The 16371-nt window shown below is 42.4% G+C and overlaps 1 protein-coding gene across 2 annotated transcripts in view; it reads right to left on the minus strand.

Moving 5' to 3' along the window:
- The window catches only part of ATM (ATM serine/threonine kinase), a 108496-nt gene that overhangs the window by 84291 nt on the left and 7834 nt on the right, over positions 1-16371 (minus strand). For both annotated transcript variants that reach the window (XM_054015520.1, XM_054015519.1), the window contains exons 2-7: positions 10914-11018; positions 10720-10832; positions 7188-7333; positions 5274-5438; positions 2514-2679; positions 1864-2102 (exon numbers count right to left, since the gene is read on the minus strand). In XM_054015520.1, coding sequence (XP_053871495.1) covers positions 1864-2102; positions 2514-2679; positions 5274-5438; positions 7188-7333; positions 10720-10832; positions 10914-10985 — 901 coding nt within the window. In that variant the 5' untranslated portion in view covers positions 10986-11018. The remainder of the gene's footprint in view (positions 1-1863; positions 2103-2513; positions 2680-5273; positions 5439-7187; positions 7334-10719; positions 10833-10913; positions 11019-16371) is intronic.

A 16371-nucleotide genomic window follows, 5' to 3' on the forward strand; every position in this document is an offset into this window, starting at 1 on the left:
CTTCGACTTTTGCAAGGTATTTAACTTAGTCCCACATGACATTCTGATAAAGAATTACCACTATACAAAAATCTATGTAGACGATATTAACCCATATATCACATAAAGTAACTGTAAATGGGGCATCATCATCCCAAGGGACTGTTTCTTATGAGTTCCCGCAGGTATCTATTCTCAGCCCACTGCTATTCAATATCTTTAAGAATGATCTGGAAGAAAATATAAAATCATTGCTGCTAAAGTTTGCAAATGATATGAAAATTGGTGGAGTATTAAATAACGATGGGGACAGGTCAGCTATATAGACCAACATGGACTGCTTTGTAAGGGGGCTCACTTGAACATCATATGTTTTAACACAGCCAAATGCAAGGTCATACAACATCTAGGTACAAAGAACATAGGTTGCATTTATAAGATGGGGGACTTGTATCCTGGAAAGCAGTGATTCTGACAAGGACTTAGGGGTCATGGTAGATAACCAGTTGAATACATGCTTTCAAGAAGATGATGTCACTAAAATGGCAAACAGGATCCCTGGATGTATAAAGTGGGGAATATCAACTAGAGGGAAGTGGTATTTCCTTTGTATATGTTTATAGTGAGATCATTACTAGAATATTGTGTCCAATTTTAGTTTCTACTCTTCAAAAAGGATGTTGAAAAATTACAGAAGATTCTTAAATGAGAGGCAAGACTAATCAAAGGTCTAGAACAGCGTTTCTCAAATGGGGGTCTGCGAGGGTACTCCAGGGGGTCCATGGGCCCTGCTGATCAACTCCTCCCACTCCTCCCCAGCACTTCCTGCACGCTGGGGAACAGCTGTTCAGCAGTGTGCAGGAGGTGCTGGGAGGAAGGAGAAGGAGCGGGGACGGGGCACGTTCGGGGGAGGGGGCGGACAGAAGTGGGGAAGAGGAGGGGAGAGGGAAGAGGTGGGGTGTGGGTGGGGCCTTGGGGGAAGGGGTGGAGTGGTGGTGGGGCCAGGGCTGAGTGGGTGGGCTTGGGGATCTGCGAAAAATTTTAAATCAAAATGGGGGTCCTCGGATTGCTAAAGTTTGAGAGACGCTGGTCTAGAAAATATGCCTTATAGTGAGTAACTAAAGAACCTTTATTTCATTTATCAACAAGAAGGTAATAAAGATGACTTGATTGCAGTCTGTAAATATCTACATGGGAAAGAGATGGCTCTTAATCAAGATGCAAGGGCTGGAAACTGAAGCTAGACAAATTCAGATTAGAAATAAGATATATATTTTAATTAGGGTAATTAACCACTGGAAAAATTTGCCCAAGGCATGGTGGATTGTTCATCACTTGTAGTCTTTAAATCAAGAATAGACATCTTCTAAAAGACATGATATAGCTGAGATAGAAATTACGGGTTGATGCAGAAATTACTGGGTGAGGTTCTTCGGCCTGTGTTTTCCAGGATGTCAGACTAGATGACCATAATGGTCACTCCTAGTCTTAATATCTATAAAATTAACAAGATGTGAACATGTGTGCCAATCTGCACTTTGCTCACTCCTGTATGTTGTATCCATTCCCTCCAGCCTTTCCCCCTCCCCCTTTTCTTTTTAAATTTAAAGTCTTTGACCAGATGCTGGGTGTTCCCATTCAGCACCTAGCATATTTTGAATGTTGTTATAATACAATAATAGTTAAAAACACGTATTCCCCAATTCAATCAGCTTTAATGCACAGTGTAAAACTATTGAGAAGAAATAGTTACTCCTGTGATTATTCTCCAAGTTTACCAGTGACATCCAAAAGTTCTGTGCTCGTGCAACTTGAACTTATATATAACAAAAATCTGCTAAAATTTGAAAAGCAAGAAAACGAAAGAAGCTTTATATCGTGTACCTTTCTCCTGTGTTTTGGCTCCCTTTGGATGATGAACACGAACCTGCAGTTGAAGTAACTGAATTATTAACTCCTTTAGAGACTCTTTTGGTCTATACTGAGTCCATATATAAAGAACCGTAGGAAGAATTTCCTCTCCTAGCTTACAAATCCGCATACGACAGTTCACAGCATACACGCTGAAGAAAACATTAATTGCTGCAAGAATATGATCCAGACCTGCAGAGGCGTTCTCCTGCCTGAAATATAAACCAAGCACTTCATCTACAGCAAAAATAGCCAACTTTCTGTTGATAAGAAGTATTAACAAATAAAGAATGACTTTTCTGGATTTTTTTTTTAAATCTATTCCTTGAACTCTAAATTGAGCACTCAACAAATCTAACTTAATAAAATAAGGCAAGAATACTCGAAAGACCTCACCTCTGCATACCTGCAGATAATGCAAAAAAATGCCAGAATACATATAAATGCAGAAAAGATTCACATTTCAAAGAGCTCTGAGTAAACAGAAAGAGGTTGAAGGTCAGACTCATAGAAGTCAGGGATTGATGAGCCTCCACACACCATCAAGTCCAATCCCAATTATCTTGGACAAATTATCCTCTGAAATACAATTTTGACACACAAAACAAAAAGCTGAAAATTACCTTGCACATTGTAGTGCTTTTTCAAAGAAGCAAAAAAGATTGGAATTTAGTTCATCAGTTTGGAAGCAACATCCTCTGATCAGTGTATGAATTATTCTAGCCACCAAGACTCTGTTAATATCTCTGGAAGGTTTGAGATACAATTTGCAGTACAGGGTCAGCAACTCTGTAAACATAATCCAAAGAATCAAAAATCATATAAAGGTATAACTGTCTCCTTAGCCTGGGTAAAACAGTGATTTAAGAGACCGGAACATACAATTCTAACAAGCTGATTAAATGCAGAAGTTACACAGGAAGGAAAAACCACCACTTAAGCAGTAAAATTAAAATATTTTGCCTGAGTTATGAAAATATCCACTTGCTATTAACATCATAGACACTTGGATCATTATTCAAAAAAGTTAATTCCCTGTTTTGCAACTTAACTGCACACAGAAACATTAAGAAACTATTATCTAAATATACCACAGGTAGCTGGATGCCACAAAAAACAAAACAGAACAACAACAAAACTGCAAAAAACAAACAAACCCTAAAGACTACTAACTAACATTTCAGCTAATTCTTACAGAGAATTATTTCACTCCCTTTTAGCATGTCCCCAGAGTCAGAATTTTCACTTGTACTATATCCCAGAGTGTAATGTTTCAATGAGTACCAGCAGAAAAATGGAAAAAGTGTATTAGGTACTATTGAATTTAGTTTTTTTCCATTTTCTAATATTTTTATTTAATAGGTAATTATTAAAATAATACTTCGTAGAGCTTTGAAGATGTTACACTGTATCAGCATTATTTTTATATCTTGTAGGAGAGGATAAAAAAAAGAGCTTTAGAGATCAGTACTAAAACATACAGGGACATCTCAGTAGTACCCTGCGCAGACACAAAATTTATATCCATGGATGCGGATATCCGCAGAGCTGCAGGGCTCTACCGGACCCAGCGCCCCGCGCAGGTAGCTCCTCTGGCATGGCTGTACCACCCCAGCCCTGCTCCCAGCCCCGCCCGCTGGGGCGAGTACCAGGCTCACTGGCAGCTGTCCCTGGTCATGCTAGCGGCTCACACTCTCCCGGACAGGAGTCCCTTCCATGCACCAGTCTGTGTGTCCTGGGGCTGGGGACAGGCCTGGGGATGGTATAATCATGCTGCTTTCGCCACTGCGGTTCCTGGTGGAGCTGCAGCTCTGCGGATATGAATTTTGAATCTGTGCAAGGCTCTACATCTCATCACTAACTGGAATTTGGCAACTGCAGAATAGCAACTTCAAGAGCCTGCTAAAGAAATCACAATTATATTATTATACGTATAAAATATGTTAAAAGGATATTATTAAAGTTGCAAAGTCTAGAACTCAAAGTTAGGAAATGCCAGAATTAAGGTTGCCTGTGCACCTTTAATTCAGCCCTTTTGTGCATATGCATTATAATTAGGGCCCCATGTCTGTCACAGAGGTGGCGGAAGTCACAGATTCCGTGACTTTCCGTGACCTCCATGACTTCTGTAGGGGCCAGTGTGGCTGACCCCAGGGCTGCCCAAGCAGCTGGCTCTGGGGCCAGCTGCTCAGGTGGCCCCCAGGTCAGCCACACCAGCCACTGCTTCGGCAGCCCCCAGCAGCAGTCCCAGGGTGGCAGGAACAGCCGTGGTCCACCGCCCTAGGCAGCAGTCCCTGGGGGGGCTGGCCGGAGCAGACATGGTCCACGGTCCCCAACCAGCTGGAGCAGTGGTCCCTGGCCGGCTGGAGCAGCTGCGGTCCGCAGCCCTGGGTCGTGGTCCCCAGGCGACCAGCTGGAGCAATATCTGTGTGTCAATATTTTTTATCAAAACAAGACCAAAAGCATCTGTTGGATGGAGTAAATCAACAATCCCAAGTCTTTGTTTTGTCTTTTTTGTCTGAAATTACAGCAATTTCCTTCAAGCTACAGCTCAGAGTATGATTTTACGTAGTGCTTTTCTCAAGTACGACATGTCCAACCCCAAGGCACTTTCCCAGTAGTACAATTGTTTCTGCAATTTCTTCTACATTTATGCATGCAATATCCACCCCCATCCTCTCCTTCAAATCTTTCAAGATCCACTTCTTCTGTGGTGCTTATAATAAATCTGCCAACTGATAACGAGCAGGTTGAGGGGCAGCACTTTTGTGTTAATTCAGAAATGATGATGTCCCCTCCTCCATTTTTCATGTGTCAAATGTCATGGAGCATTGCTTTTATGTTCTATCATATTCCCCATTTCTTCAGCTTTTATTTTTTGGTCTTCTTAGAAGTTCTTCTGGCCTGTCCCTTACTATATGTCTGCACAGGGCCTAGCACAATGGGATCTGCACATGGTTGAGATCTTTGGATATTACCATAATACAGGTAATAATACTCACTGGTAATACATGAACCACACCAGCCAATATAGTCTCAATAATAAACTGGACATTAAAATTGATTTGATTGAGTCATTGTTTGCAGTACACAAAGTTAATCTACATGGAATAACAGATAATAATAGAGGAATAATACTGTAATATCCACCCCTGCCCCTTTATCTTGTCTATTTAAATTGTAAGGTCTTTGGGTAGAGGCTATTTCTTACTATATATTTGTGCAGTGCCTCATACAACAGGACCTCTTAGTGCTACTGAAATACAAATAAATAATAATAATAATAAACAGTAAATAACAATAATATGCCTAAACACATTTCTATACTATGAAATACATGTTTGTAAATAGACATTATTGAAATAGAAGTGTTATATACTAACCTGACCACTGTTGCTTAGATATCTCACACCAGTATTTCCTCACTGAAAGAATATCTTTTAGTAGTATGCTACTACAGTCAGCTCCATAAATAGCACAACTTGATGCATCTTTTACTATGTCCATGACATAATTCAGAAGCTCCTGACATTTTAATCTGGGTGCTCCTATGCAGAAAATAGCAGGAGGTACAAACATTGGCTTTTTAATTAAACCAAGTATTGAATAATGAAGCCAAGATTGGAATTAGTGAATTCATAAAATCTGAATATTAGCATATTTATCTCAGTTACAGTATATTTCCTCCCATTGTATTCTTCCACTACCAACAAATATTTGAAAGTCTGGGTTTTTTTGGAAATATTAGGAATAATGCACATATAGCATGTTCTCTGTATATGACCGATCACATTTCAATTTCTATCTGTTTTTGTTAATGCACTTGTTTTTAAAGAAACCCTTTCTAATAATGAATTTACCTAAAAGACTGTGGTGATCTGAAAAAAGGGATAAGTCATACATTGGTTACATTCACACGCACCAATGAACAGAGAAATAACACAAAAGGATTCTGAGATTTTAGAATATTAGCATGAAATGAAAGTGATATTCAGCTGAAAAAATGCATGCTAACACAGGGGTTCTCAACGTTTTTCTTTCCGAACCCCCCCCCCCCGCCCCCCTGCCCAAATGTTATAAAACCTCCATGGCTCACCTGTACCACAAGTTTTTCTGCATATCAAGTAGATTAAAAGCCAGGGTGTGTGTTAGGAGGTAGCTAGCAGGGCAATTGCCCGGGGCCCCAGGCCACGAGGGGCCCCACAAAGCTATGTTGCTTGGACTTTGGCTAAAGCTCCATGTGGCAGGGTTCGGGCTTCAGCCCCGCACAGTGGGGCTCAGGCTCTGGCTTTTTTCCTGGGCCCCAGTGACTCTTAACGCTGGCCCTGCTCTCTGGTTTATTTTTGCAGCCCCCTTGAAACCTGCTTGCGGCCCCCTAGGGGGTCTCAGATCCCTGGTTGAGAACCACTGTGCTAACACATATAGGAGTCTCAACATTTAATGGAGGGAAGAAACTTGGAGAGCAGTTATGCTGAAAGAAACATAAGGATGATGATGCAACCAAAGTGGATGAGCTTCCAATGCAACCTGGCAGCAAAAAGCTAAATGTGATTTTGGGCTGCAGAGAAGTGATAGTCCCCATCTACAAGGCTCTGGTGAGTCTGTACTTGAATACTGGGTTCAGTTTTGGGCTTCTCAATACGAGAAAGATGTAAACAAATTGGAGGGACTATAGACAGTGTGAGACAAATACTTTACTTTAGAGAGCTTAACTGATGAGGAAAGATGAACAGAACTACATCATTTTGTTAGATGATAATTAAGTGGTCAACAGACCCTTTTAGAGGTATTTGAAAGATGAGGAATTGTCTAGGACTGTCCACAGGTATAACTAGGAGAAATGGGATAGAATTCATAAAAAGACAATTCAGGCTGTCAGCAAAACCTGTCTGCTGGTGAGGGTACTTGGGTTATTGAATAGCTTCCCAAGAAAATTGGCAGAAACCTTATCACTTGAAAATTCTGCCTCAAATCATGTTTTCCTCTATGCTTTGTACAAGCACAGTCCACACTGTAAGTGCTCAGTAAACAAGTAGACTATACAAAACACTACAATTACACTGCAGGTGAAGAAACAATTCTATACTGCCCCGGAGATGAACTAGTACAAATCTATAATTTCTAACACCAATGAAAAAGGTTCACTGGGACATTAAAGAAAAATAAGCACTAATTTATAACCGTGGTCCTTGAATATTTTAAAATAGCGTGTCACACCGGGTTCAGAGTAAACAGTTGAAACTGACAGTAAAGCAATAAAAGATCTATAATTATATGTGGATATATAAATTACTAACTTTTATTAGCACATCTAATGAAGTATTTGACCAAACCGCTGATCTCTTGCATCTTTTTCTGCCTGGAAGCTTGTGTTGAGGCAGATACATTTGGTTTTGCCAATCTGATACTGTCAGTTTCTTTCAGGATGTATTTCTGCAGAAACCTTCAAAAATGCAAAATGGGTATTTGTCAGAACCAGGCTATTGATTAAAATAAAATGGGTAAACATTGTTTGTGGAAACTTAAAATCCAGGCACCAGTTTAGCAATGTTGGTTCTGAAACAATTAATAAACACAGGTATATATTACTGGTGTAAATCTAATGGAAATAGCTAGCAGATAGTGACAAGAACTGATTATATAGTACATTTTGTGTCTGAATTATTTTATCTATTTAGATTTTAAGTTATCTGGGGTAAGAAGTCTATCTTCTTCTAAAATTTGTTTAGTGCTGAGCATAAAGTAAGTGATTAAAAGGAAAATTATACTGATATGCATCTATTATTCATGTTACAACAAATATGTATAATTACTATAGCACAGAATATTAAAAAGTACTGTTTATTGTTCATAATGAAGAAAACTTGAATTCTTTCTAAATAAATGAGCTTCATATCAGACTCCACAGCATGTTTTTGATTGAGTATTTTAAAATTATTCCTTGAAAAAGATGCATGACTTCCATTAATTTTAATGGAGGGGGAAAGATGGGGCTAATCATGTACTGTTCTGAGAACAGTCTCATATAACAGAGTGAATATGTAGTGTAAATAAACTATTAGTTTGTATTAGATGTACTACAAGTATATGTTCAAGTTTTTCATAATTACATCACTGATTTTCTGATCTGCAATATTTACTTGGTTTAGTATCTGCATCTTTGTTTTCTTCTAGCATAAACCCTTTTTGTGTTAGTTATAGCAAAAGTAACAAAAGATAATAATATAAAAATCTTTTTGATTGTTATATTACATGGTAGAAATACACCTGAAGCTTAGTTTAAATGTATAGTTTAGAAATATGTATGTATAGAAGCAGACTTCAGACACTGATTTTTAACATGGAAGTGCAACTTATATATAACAACAAGCACATCATGCTATGCTCCATTTTCCTCTCAATGGAAGATTAAGATGCAACCGCAGAATATATAGAACTGTAGTCCATGGGGAATTCTGCACCACTGTGCACGCGCAGAATTCATGTCCCCCACAAATTTATTTGCTTCCCAGCAGAAAAATGATTTTCTGACAGGGAAGCAAAAGGAAGCCACAAGAGTGGTCACGTGCCCCTTCCCAGCAGCATGGGCGCATAGTTTCAGGCACCCGGAGCAGCCAGTGGAGAGGTAAATCACAGGTGGCTGGGGATCCCCTGCCAGTGCCTGGTCAGACCCACTCCCCGTCCACCCAACCCCCCTGCATCCAGATCCCCCGAGACACCCCCGCTGAGCTCTGTGCCGGCTAGCTCCAGCCCCACCCAGGGCTGGTGGCTCCTACCCTATGCTGGGCTCAGCTGCTAGCTCCAGCTGGGCTGGAGATGGGGGAGAAGCGCACTTCCCTTGCATAGAGTGGCAGGCCAAGGCAGACTTACCCCTAGAAATCTCCCCCGGCTCTGCACCCTCCCCCTCCCTCTTCCCCCCCCCCCGCTTCCTGCCCCCAACACTCCTCAGCCGCGGGGGGAGGGGTCACTGTATGGGAGCTACTCTCCCAAACACCCAATCCCTGTGCATCCAGACCCCCCCCATGTAGGCTGCCCCTCCCGCACCCGACTCCCACCCCCAAAGCCCAACCCCTTCACCCAGACCACCCCCTGTTGAGCTCCCCACACTCGAACCCACACCCTGACAAGCCCCACCGTCTAGGCACCTGGACCATCCTGATGAGCAATCTGCACCTGGACCCCCACCCCACTGAGCCCCAACCATATGCACCCAGTCCTCCACCATACCAAGCCCCGCTCCCCAGCACCTGGACTCCCCCACTGAGCCCCATCCCCCCACACCCAGACACCCTGCTGGGTCCCAACTACCTTCACCTAGACCCTCTGCAGAGTCCCATTGCCCCTGCACACAGAACCCTCCCAACGAGCCCCTGGGCATCTAGATCCTCCCTGCTCCCAGACCCTCCACTGAGCTGCACACACCCAGATTGCCCCATGCAGAACTTTTTTACCCCACACTTGGATCCCACCCCCAATAAGCTCCTCTACACTTGGATCCTGCCAACCTAAGCCTGCCTGCCCACACCTGGTGCAGCTAGTGCAGAGAGGTAGAGCCCCAGGGTGTTTCTGGGGCAGCCCTGCCCTTGCCTTGTGAACAGGGCTGGCTCCAGGCACCAGCCCACCAAGCTTGTGCTTGGAGCGGCACCTGGAGGGGGGCGGCGTGGTGCGGAGCTTCGGCCGCCAGGGAGAGCAGAGCCCTGGCGCCCTCCCCCCGGCCGCTGGGGAGAGCGGAGCCCCGGCCAGGGCTCGCCGCCCTCCCCCCGACGCTCTGGCCACCGGGAAGAGCGGAGCCCTGGCTGGGCACTCCACCCTCCTCCCAGGGCTCCGGCCGCCGGGGAGAGCGGAGCCCCGGCCGGGCACTCCGCCCTCCTCCCAGGGCTCCGGCTGCCCTCCCCCCAGGGCTCCGGCCGCCCTCCCCAGCCGCGCTGGTGGGGTGGGGGAGGGGCAGCCAGAGGTTTTTTTGCCCGAGGAGGCAAAAAAGCCGAGGGCCGGCCCTGCTTGTGCAGCCTCATTGCCAAGTCCATGTCCTGGGGTGGGGGCTGCATGGTGATCTCCCAACTCCGTGCAGCCAGAGGCCTGTGCTCCCCATTGCCATGCTGGAGCCTCCACATTTATTTACTGACCAAAAAAATTGCAGAATTTTAAAATATTGTGCACAGACTTTTTATTTTTCTGGCACAGAATTTTTAATTTTTTGGTGCAAAATTCCCTCAGGAGTAAGAACAGATTCCATATTAAATATGAGAGCCTCCACAGACCATACAGTATGACTCCTTTGGCCCATGAGCCACAATTCAGCTACCCTAGTTCAAAGGACTGATTAAAAACATAGGCTTCTAATAAGATATCTACATCGTATGTATAATCCATACTCTCTCTCTCTCTCTCTCTCTATATATATATATAAGTTCAAAGAACTACAAATTGAAAGCTGGACACAAACTGAAAATATTTATTAGAAAAAAGTAACGTAAAGTTAGTACTTATTGTAAGATAAAATCTGAACAGGTGACTAACAATAACTACACGAGCAATCAACCTTATTTAGTCAAGTTTCCGCTAGCATTGAAGCATGGTGTGACCAGGCCTTAGTATCCTCTGCAACTGGTAACTGTTACACTGAGCCATTTCACTTTTCGTGACTATCTTTAAAAATATGTAAATTTAAAATAATCTTTTAAGACATTTCTTATTTACAGACAGACAGACAAGATCCTGAATCCAATCTGCAGATCTAGGAAAAATATTGGTGTTGACCTGATAATCTATGAAACAAAACAGTGCTGTTTTGTATAGTGAGAAAGATGGCAATTTAGACAAAAATGATACCTAAATACAGCATCCCAGTTCAGTTGTTTTCCTTGTTTAGAGTCAGAATTACGATCCAGTTGGTTAATTGTTTCAGAATCACGGATGAGACGTTTGAATTTTTCAACTTCTTTCTGAAAATGTATTTCAGGAAAAAGGTTATTTATTATGCATCCACTCCACTCTTTTACATACAAAAAAAGGATTTTAATTACCCTTCGCTCTGTAATTTTGTCATTTTCAAGTTGACGGCAGCAAACAAGCAGCTCATGTAGCACAAGACTCATGGTTTAGCTTAGCAGCAGATAAATAATTTGCATCTGTAAATGGAAGTAAAGACAATCAGTATTCTAATTATGAAATAAACTGCCTTACTACTGTAGCTAGCCAACCTGCTTAAAAGATGAGAAATATAATGCAAAGTGGGATTCTAGCTTCAATTTTAAGTCTTTTTAAAAAATGTTACCTGAAGTGTTTTGATATTTTAGTTGCTTTCAGTTCATAATTGTGGTCATCCTGTCTTACATGCATAGGTATTTTTAAAATTTATGTTTTATTCACAGAGAGGATCACCAGCACCTGAATTGGTCTTGTGGGCCATCAAGAACAAGACAAGTAGAATCAGAAATAGTCTCATTACAAGAACGTAAAACATTCTCACAAGTAGTTGTTATGGAACAATTGACAACAACGAGGGCCACCTCATATGACTGTGGGTATATTTACACAGCAAAAAAAAAAACCTGCGGCTAGCCCTGCCAGCTGACTCTGGCTCACGGGGCTTGGGCTGCACGGCTGTCTCATTGCTGTATAGACTTCTGGCACAGGCTGGAGCCCTGCAGGCGGTAGGGTCTCAGAGCTCAAGCTGCTGCATGGCTTCCCGGGCAGGGAGGAGCTGCCACGGGGAGGCGCCTCAAGGCGGAGGGGGTGGGTGGGAAGCTGCCGTGGGGGAGGCACCTCAGGGTGGGCGGGGGGAGCTGCTGCAGGGCTCGGGGAGGGGGCGGAGCAGAGGTGAGCTGGGGTGGGGAGCTGCTGCATGGCTCCCTGGGCTGATGGGGGTGGGGAGCTGCCGCGGGGGACACCTCAGGGCGGAGGGGGGTGGGGAGCTGCCACAGGGAGGACGCTTCAGGGCAGGGGGGTAGGTGGGGAGCTGCCGCAGGGGGGGGCACCTCAGGGCAGCGGGGGGGCTGGGAGCTGCCGCAGGGCTCGGGGAGGACACAAGATGGAACTTTCACCTAGGGCGCGAAACATCCTTGCACCGGCCCTGGCCCCATAGCCCAAGTCGGCTAGCGTGGGCCAGCTGTGAGTTTCTCTTTGTTCCGTAGACATACTCTCTGACTTCTGCCCTGACATATAGAGAAGTGAGAGCTGGGCAGACAACACAGATCAAAGCATCGACAGTGAACAGATGACACCTAACTCTACAGCTCTTTTGGATGACACAAATAGCTCCATCTCCCAGCGCTCAGCCCAAAATCAGAAGCCATTTAAAGCTCAACCAAGGCAAGACTAAGGTAGTGCTGGCAGGAAAAGGGAACCATTTTGAAAAAACTTTCCTCCTCTATAACATCCCCCTCCATCAAGAGCATCTACCGCCAGACTTAAATTTGCAGCCTCTGGGTCCTTTTGGACTCAGTACCACAGGATGCCCAAGTAGCCATGGCAGGAAAAAATGCCCATCTCCCTCTGTGAATAGCCAGAATATTGTGTTCCAGCCTATTAACACTGACCTGGCCTTCATGAGCCACATATTCATTTCAAATTGAAACTGAATTATGTTTTTCTCGCAAAACAAAAAAGTAGAAAAATTTTGGTTGGGTCAAACAAAATGTTTTGAAAATGTTGATATTTTAAAAAATATATATTGAAATGGGTAGTTTAGAAACTGCTAAAATGTTTTGTTTTGACATTTCTGAAAAAAATTCAAGGTTTTTGGGGGCAAAAACAAATTGTTGAATTTGACCCAAATTCACAAAGTTTTGGTGCCTCTCACAAATGCATTTTCCAGCAAATTAAATATTCAATAACAAAAAAAAATGCTCAGCTCTGAAGTTGAGTTCCTTACACCTCAAACCATCAGACTTCTTTTCCAGCCCCTGGATCATTTTTATGGCCTTCCTTTGAACTTTGTCCCATATTTCCACATCCTTCTTGAAGTGTGGACACCAAAATTAGACAATATTATAGTAGCGATCTTAGGGGGGAGGGATAGCTCAGTGATTTGAGCATTGGCCTGCTAAACCCAGGGTTGTGAGTTCAATCCTTGAAGGGACCACTTAGGGATCTGGGGCAAAATCAGTACTTGGTCCTGCTAGTGAAGGCAGGGAGCTGGACTCAATGACCTTTCACAGTCCCTTCCAGCTCTATGAGATAGGTATATCTCCATTTATTATTATATATTAGCAATGCTAAGTACAGAGGCAAGAACACTTCCTTATTTCTACTTAATAGTCCACTTTTTATACATCCAAGGATTGCATACATTCTTTTTGCCACAGCATTACACAGAGAGATCATGTTGAGGCAATTATCCGCAATGACACCTACGACCTTCTCTGAGTCACTGCTTTCCAACAGCTTCTCCAATCCTGTAGAAATAATTTGCATTCCTTTTTCCCAGCTGTATAACCTTACATATGGGTGTATTAAAACACATTTTGTTGGATTCTGACAATTTAACCAGGCCATTCAGCACCTTTCTATTAGGTAACATGAGTCACTGATGAACACATCACCTTAGTGCTCCACTCTGCACTGGCTCCTGATAAATACAGCATCCAATTCATGGTCTCTGTCCTGATATTCAAAGCCCTCCATATTGTTGGCCCTAGCTTCCCAAGACATAGTCTCTGTCTCTCCCTCTATGATCATGAGCTGCCATGACAGCTACATTGTACTATAATAATGAAATCTTCAACCAATAGAGGAGGCAGAACTTACAAAAGTCTGATTAGATTATGGAACTCACTCCCTCAGGAATGATCACAGAACCAACCACTTTCAGAATGAAATGCAAAACTCTTTTCTCCGAGCTTTCCCTCAATATGTTCAAGCTACGATCTCTTACAGGTTAGGCATTTATATGGATAATGCGAAAGTTCAATTATATTACATAGGTTTTAAAAAATGACATAACTCTCATGCTTCTGAGCATAAACCAACCACTAAATAATGGAAGCTAGCAACAAAAATCAATTATTTTCTAAACTCTACTCCCCTTATGGCCATGTTATTCCATAATTGTCCACCACAGAGTTTCTTGCACTCTTCTCTGAATGATCACTGTTCAGAGACATAATACTGGACTACATGGACTTCTGGCCTAGTCCACTATGGCAATTCCTATGTTCCCAATACTTATTGTAAAATATACAGGAAGTGCAATGTAGCAATCATAACATTGCAGTAGAAAAACTTTGAAAAGACATTGTCAATTTAAGTCACATGTAAACAAACCTCTTGCTATTAATACAGACGCTCCCCGACTTATGCAAGTGTTCCATTCCAGAACGCCTTGCGTAACTTGAATTTTGCGTAAGTCGGGAACATATACCCGACCATTACGCCAAAAAAAAAAAAAACAACCCACCTTTCTAGCTTACGGAACTTTTTCCTTAAGTTTGGATTTGTGTAAGTCGGGTTTACATAACCCAGGGAGTGTTTGTATGAATACCACAATATCGCAGATTATTTAAACAACTATGAAAATCCAAGTTATGTTTCACTATTTATGCTGTTTGTTTACTTTTTAACTCCTGAATTTAGGCAATGAAAATGCATTTAGTCTTTAAACAATTTCATTTTATTTTATTGTCAATTTTTGTTTGAAGTTCTTAATGAAGCAATGCTTAGATTACAAAAACTGCAGGGAATATTTGTTTGAAGGCAATTTTTACTATTGGAATGTTTTTTTAAAAACCACGAACATGTTTTCATTGGTCTTCGGTTTAAGAAAGACCTGTTTTTAAAAAAGATTTAGAAATTTAGATTTAGAAAAAGAATGAAATTAGAAAACACAGTATAACTTGGAATTTCCTGGCATTTAAATACTCTGCCTCATATTTAGCATTATGCTAAGCTCATTACCATATTTAATATGTAATAAATAGAAATTAAGAATTACTAGAAAGAAACTCTAACACACCACTTAATACTAGCTGGATCAGAAAAACAGTTTGTTCAGATAAAGCAAGACCTGACAAATACTCTTTCAAACAGCCTCTCACTTTGCAATTGTTTTGATTTGATAAACAAAACTTACATTTTATCCTTTGAGATTTCATGTTTAATATTTGTACACTACTTTAAAAAAAAAAACAGGCACAAGTCTAAAAGAATTTGTAGAAATTGTAAAACCAGATGCTGCCTAGTATCAGATTGATCAGTAATAATTTTCTCATACTGACTTAAACAAGGAAGACTCAAAACAAAGAATGCATTAGAACAGAGGTGTATGCAAGCTAAAAGAGAGTCCTAAAATTCAACCTTTGACTGACCTTTTCCTGTAACCTGAGGCTACAAATAAAGTTGCACCACCCTAGGTTCCTGTTGCCAGTGAACTTGAGCAATAAATAGGGTCCTACCAAATTCACGGCCACGAAAATCGCATCATGGACCATGAAATCTGGTCTTGCGTGTGCTTTTACTCTATACTATACGTTTTCACAGGAGGAGACCAGCGTTTCTCAAATTGGGGATCCTGACCTAAAAGGGAGTTGCGGGGGGGGGTCACAAGGTTATTTTAGGGGAGGGTCATGATATTGCCATCCTCACTTAGGCGCTGCCTTCAGAGCTGGGTGGCTGGAGAACAGCGGCTGTTGGCCAGGTGCCCAGCGCGGAAGGCAGCACCCTGCCAGCAGCAGCAGCACTGAAGAATGATAATACCATATCCATGCCATCCTTACTTCTTCGCTGCTGCCTTCAGAGCTGGGCGGCCGGAGAGTGATGGCGGCTGACTGAGGGCCCAGTTCTGCAGGCAGCAGCGCAGAGGTAAGGGTGGCAATACCACACCATGTCATCCTTACTTCTGTGCTGCTGCTGGAGGCTGCTCTGCCTTCAGAGCTGGACTCCCGGCCAGCAGTCGCTGCTCTCCAGCTGCCAGGCTCTTCAGGCAGCAGAGCAGAAGTAAAGGTAGCAGTACTGCGACCCTGCTCTCCCCCGCCCCCCAACTCAGGACCCCTACAAATACAACACCGTGACATTTCAGCTTTAAATAGCTGAAATCATGACATTTATTATTTTTTAAATCCTATGACCATGAAATTGACCAAAATGGACCATGAATTTGATAGGGCCCTAGCAATAAGCTATTTCTATCTATCAAAGAGACTAGAAAAACAAGGAATGCGATGGCTGTGTACATGTATAAGTGTTATCATCAAGCATTTGGCCAGTAGACAATGTGATCTTTCATGTGTCATAGTGGGTACCCTAGATTTGCATGGAACATGTGCTTATGTGCCATAAGAATGCAAAAGTAATTTCTTCAAGTTAGCAGTCTCACAATAAAGTTTTCATATGTATGCTATACATTAGAAAACCTAATAAACAAGTCAGTCTCTTTGTCCTATAGGCCAGGAAGAAAGAGAGCCAGAAACATTTTTTTATTTTATTTTAAGCAGTGTCCATATGCTTTGGTGTTGGTGGGATAGTGAACACGCATCGGATCTGCTC

Source organism: Malaclemys terrapin, chromosome 1, assembly GCF_027887155.1.
Source record: "Malaclemys terrapin pileata isolate rMalTer1 chromosome 1, rMalTer1.hap1, whole genome shotgun sequence".
Classification (NCBI taxonomy): Eukaryota; Metazoa; Chordata; order Testudines; family Emydidae; genus Malaclemys; species Malaclemys terrapin.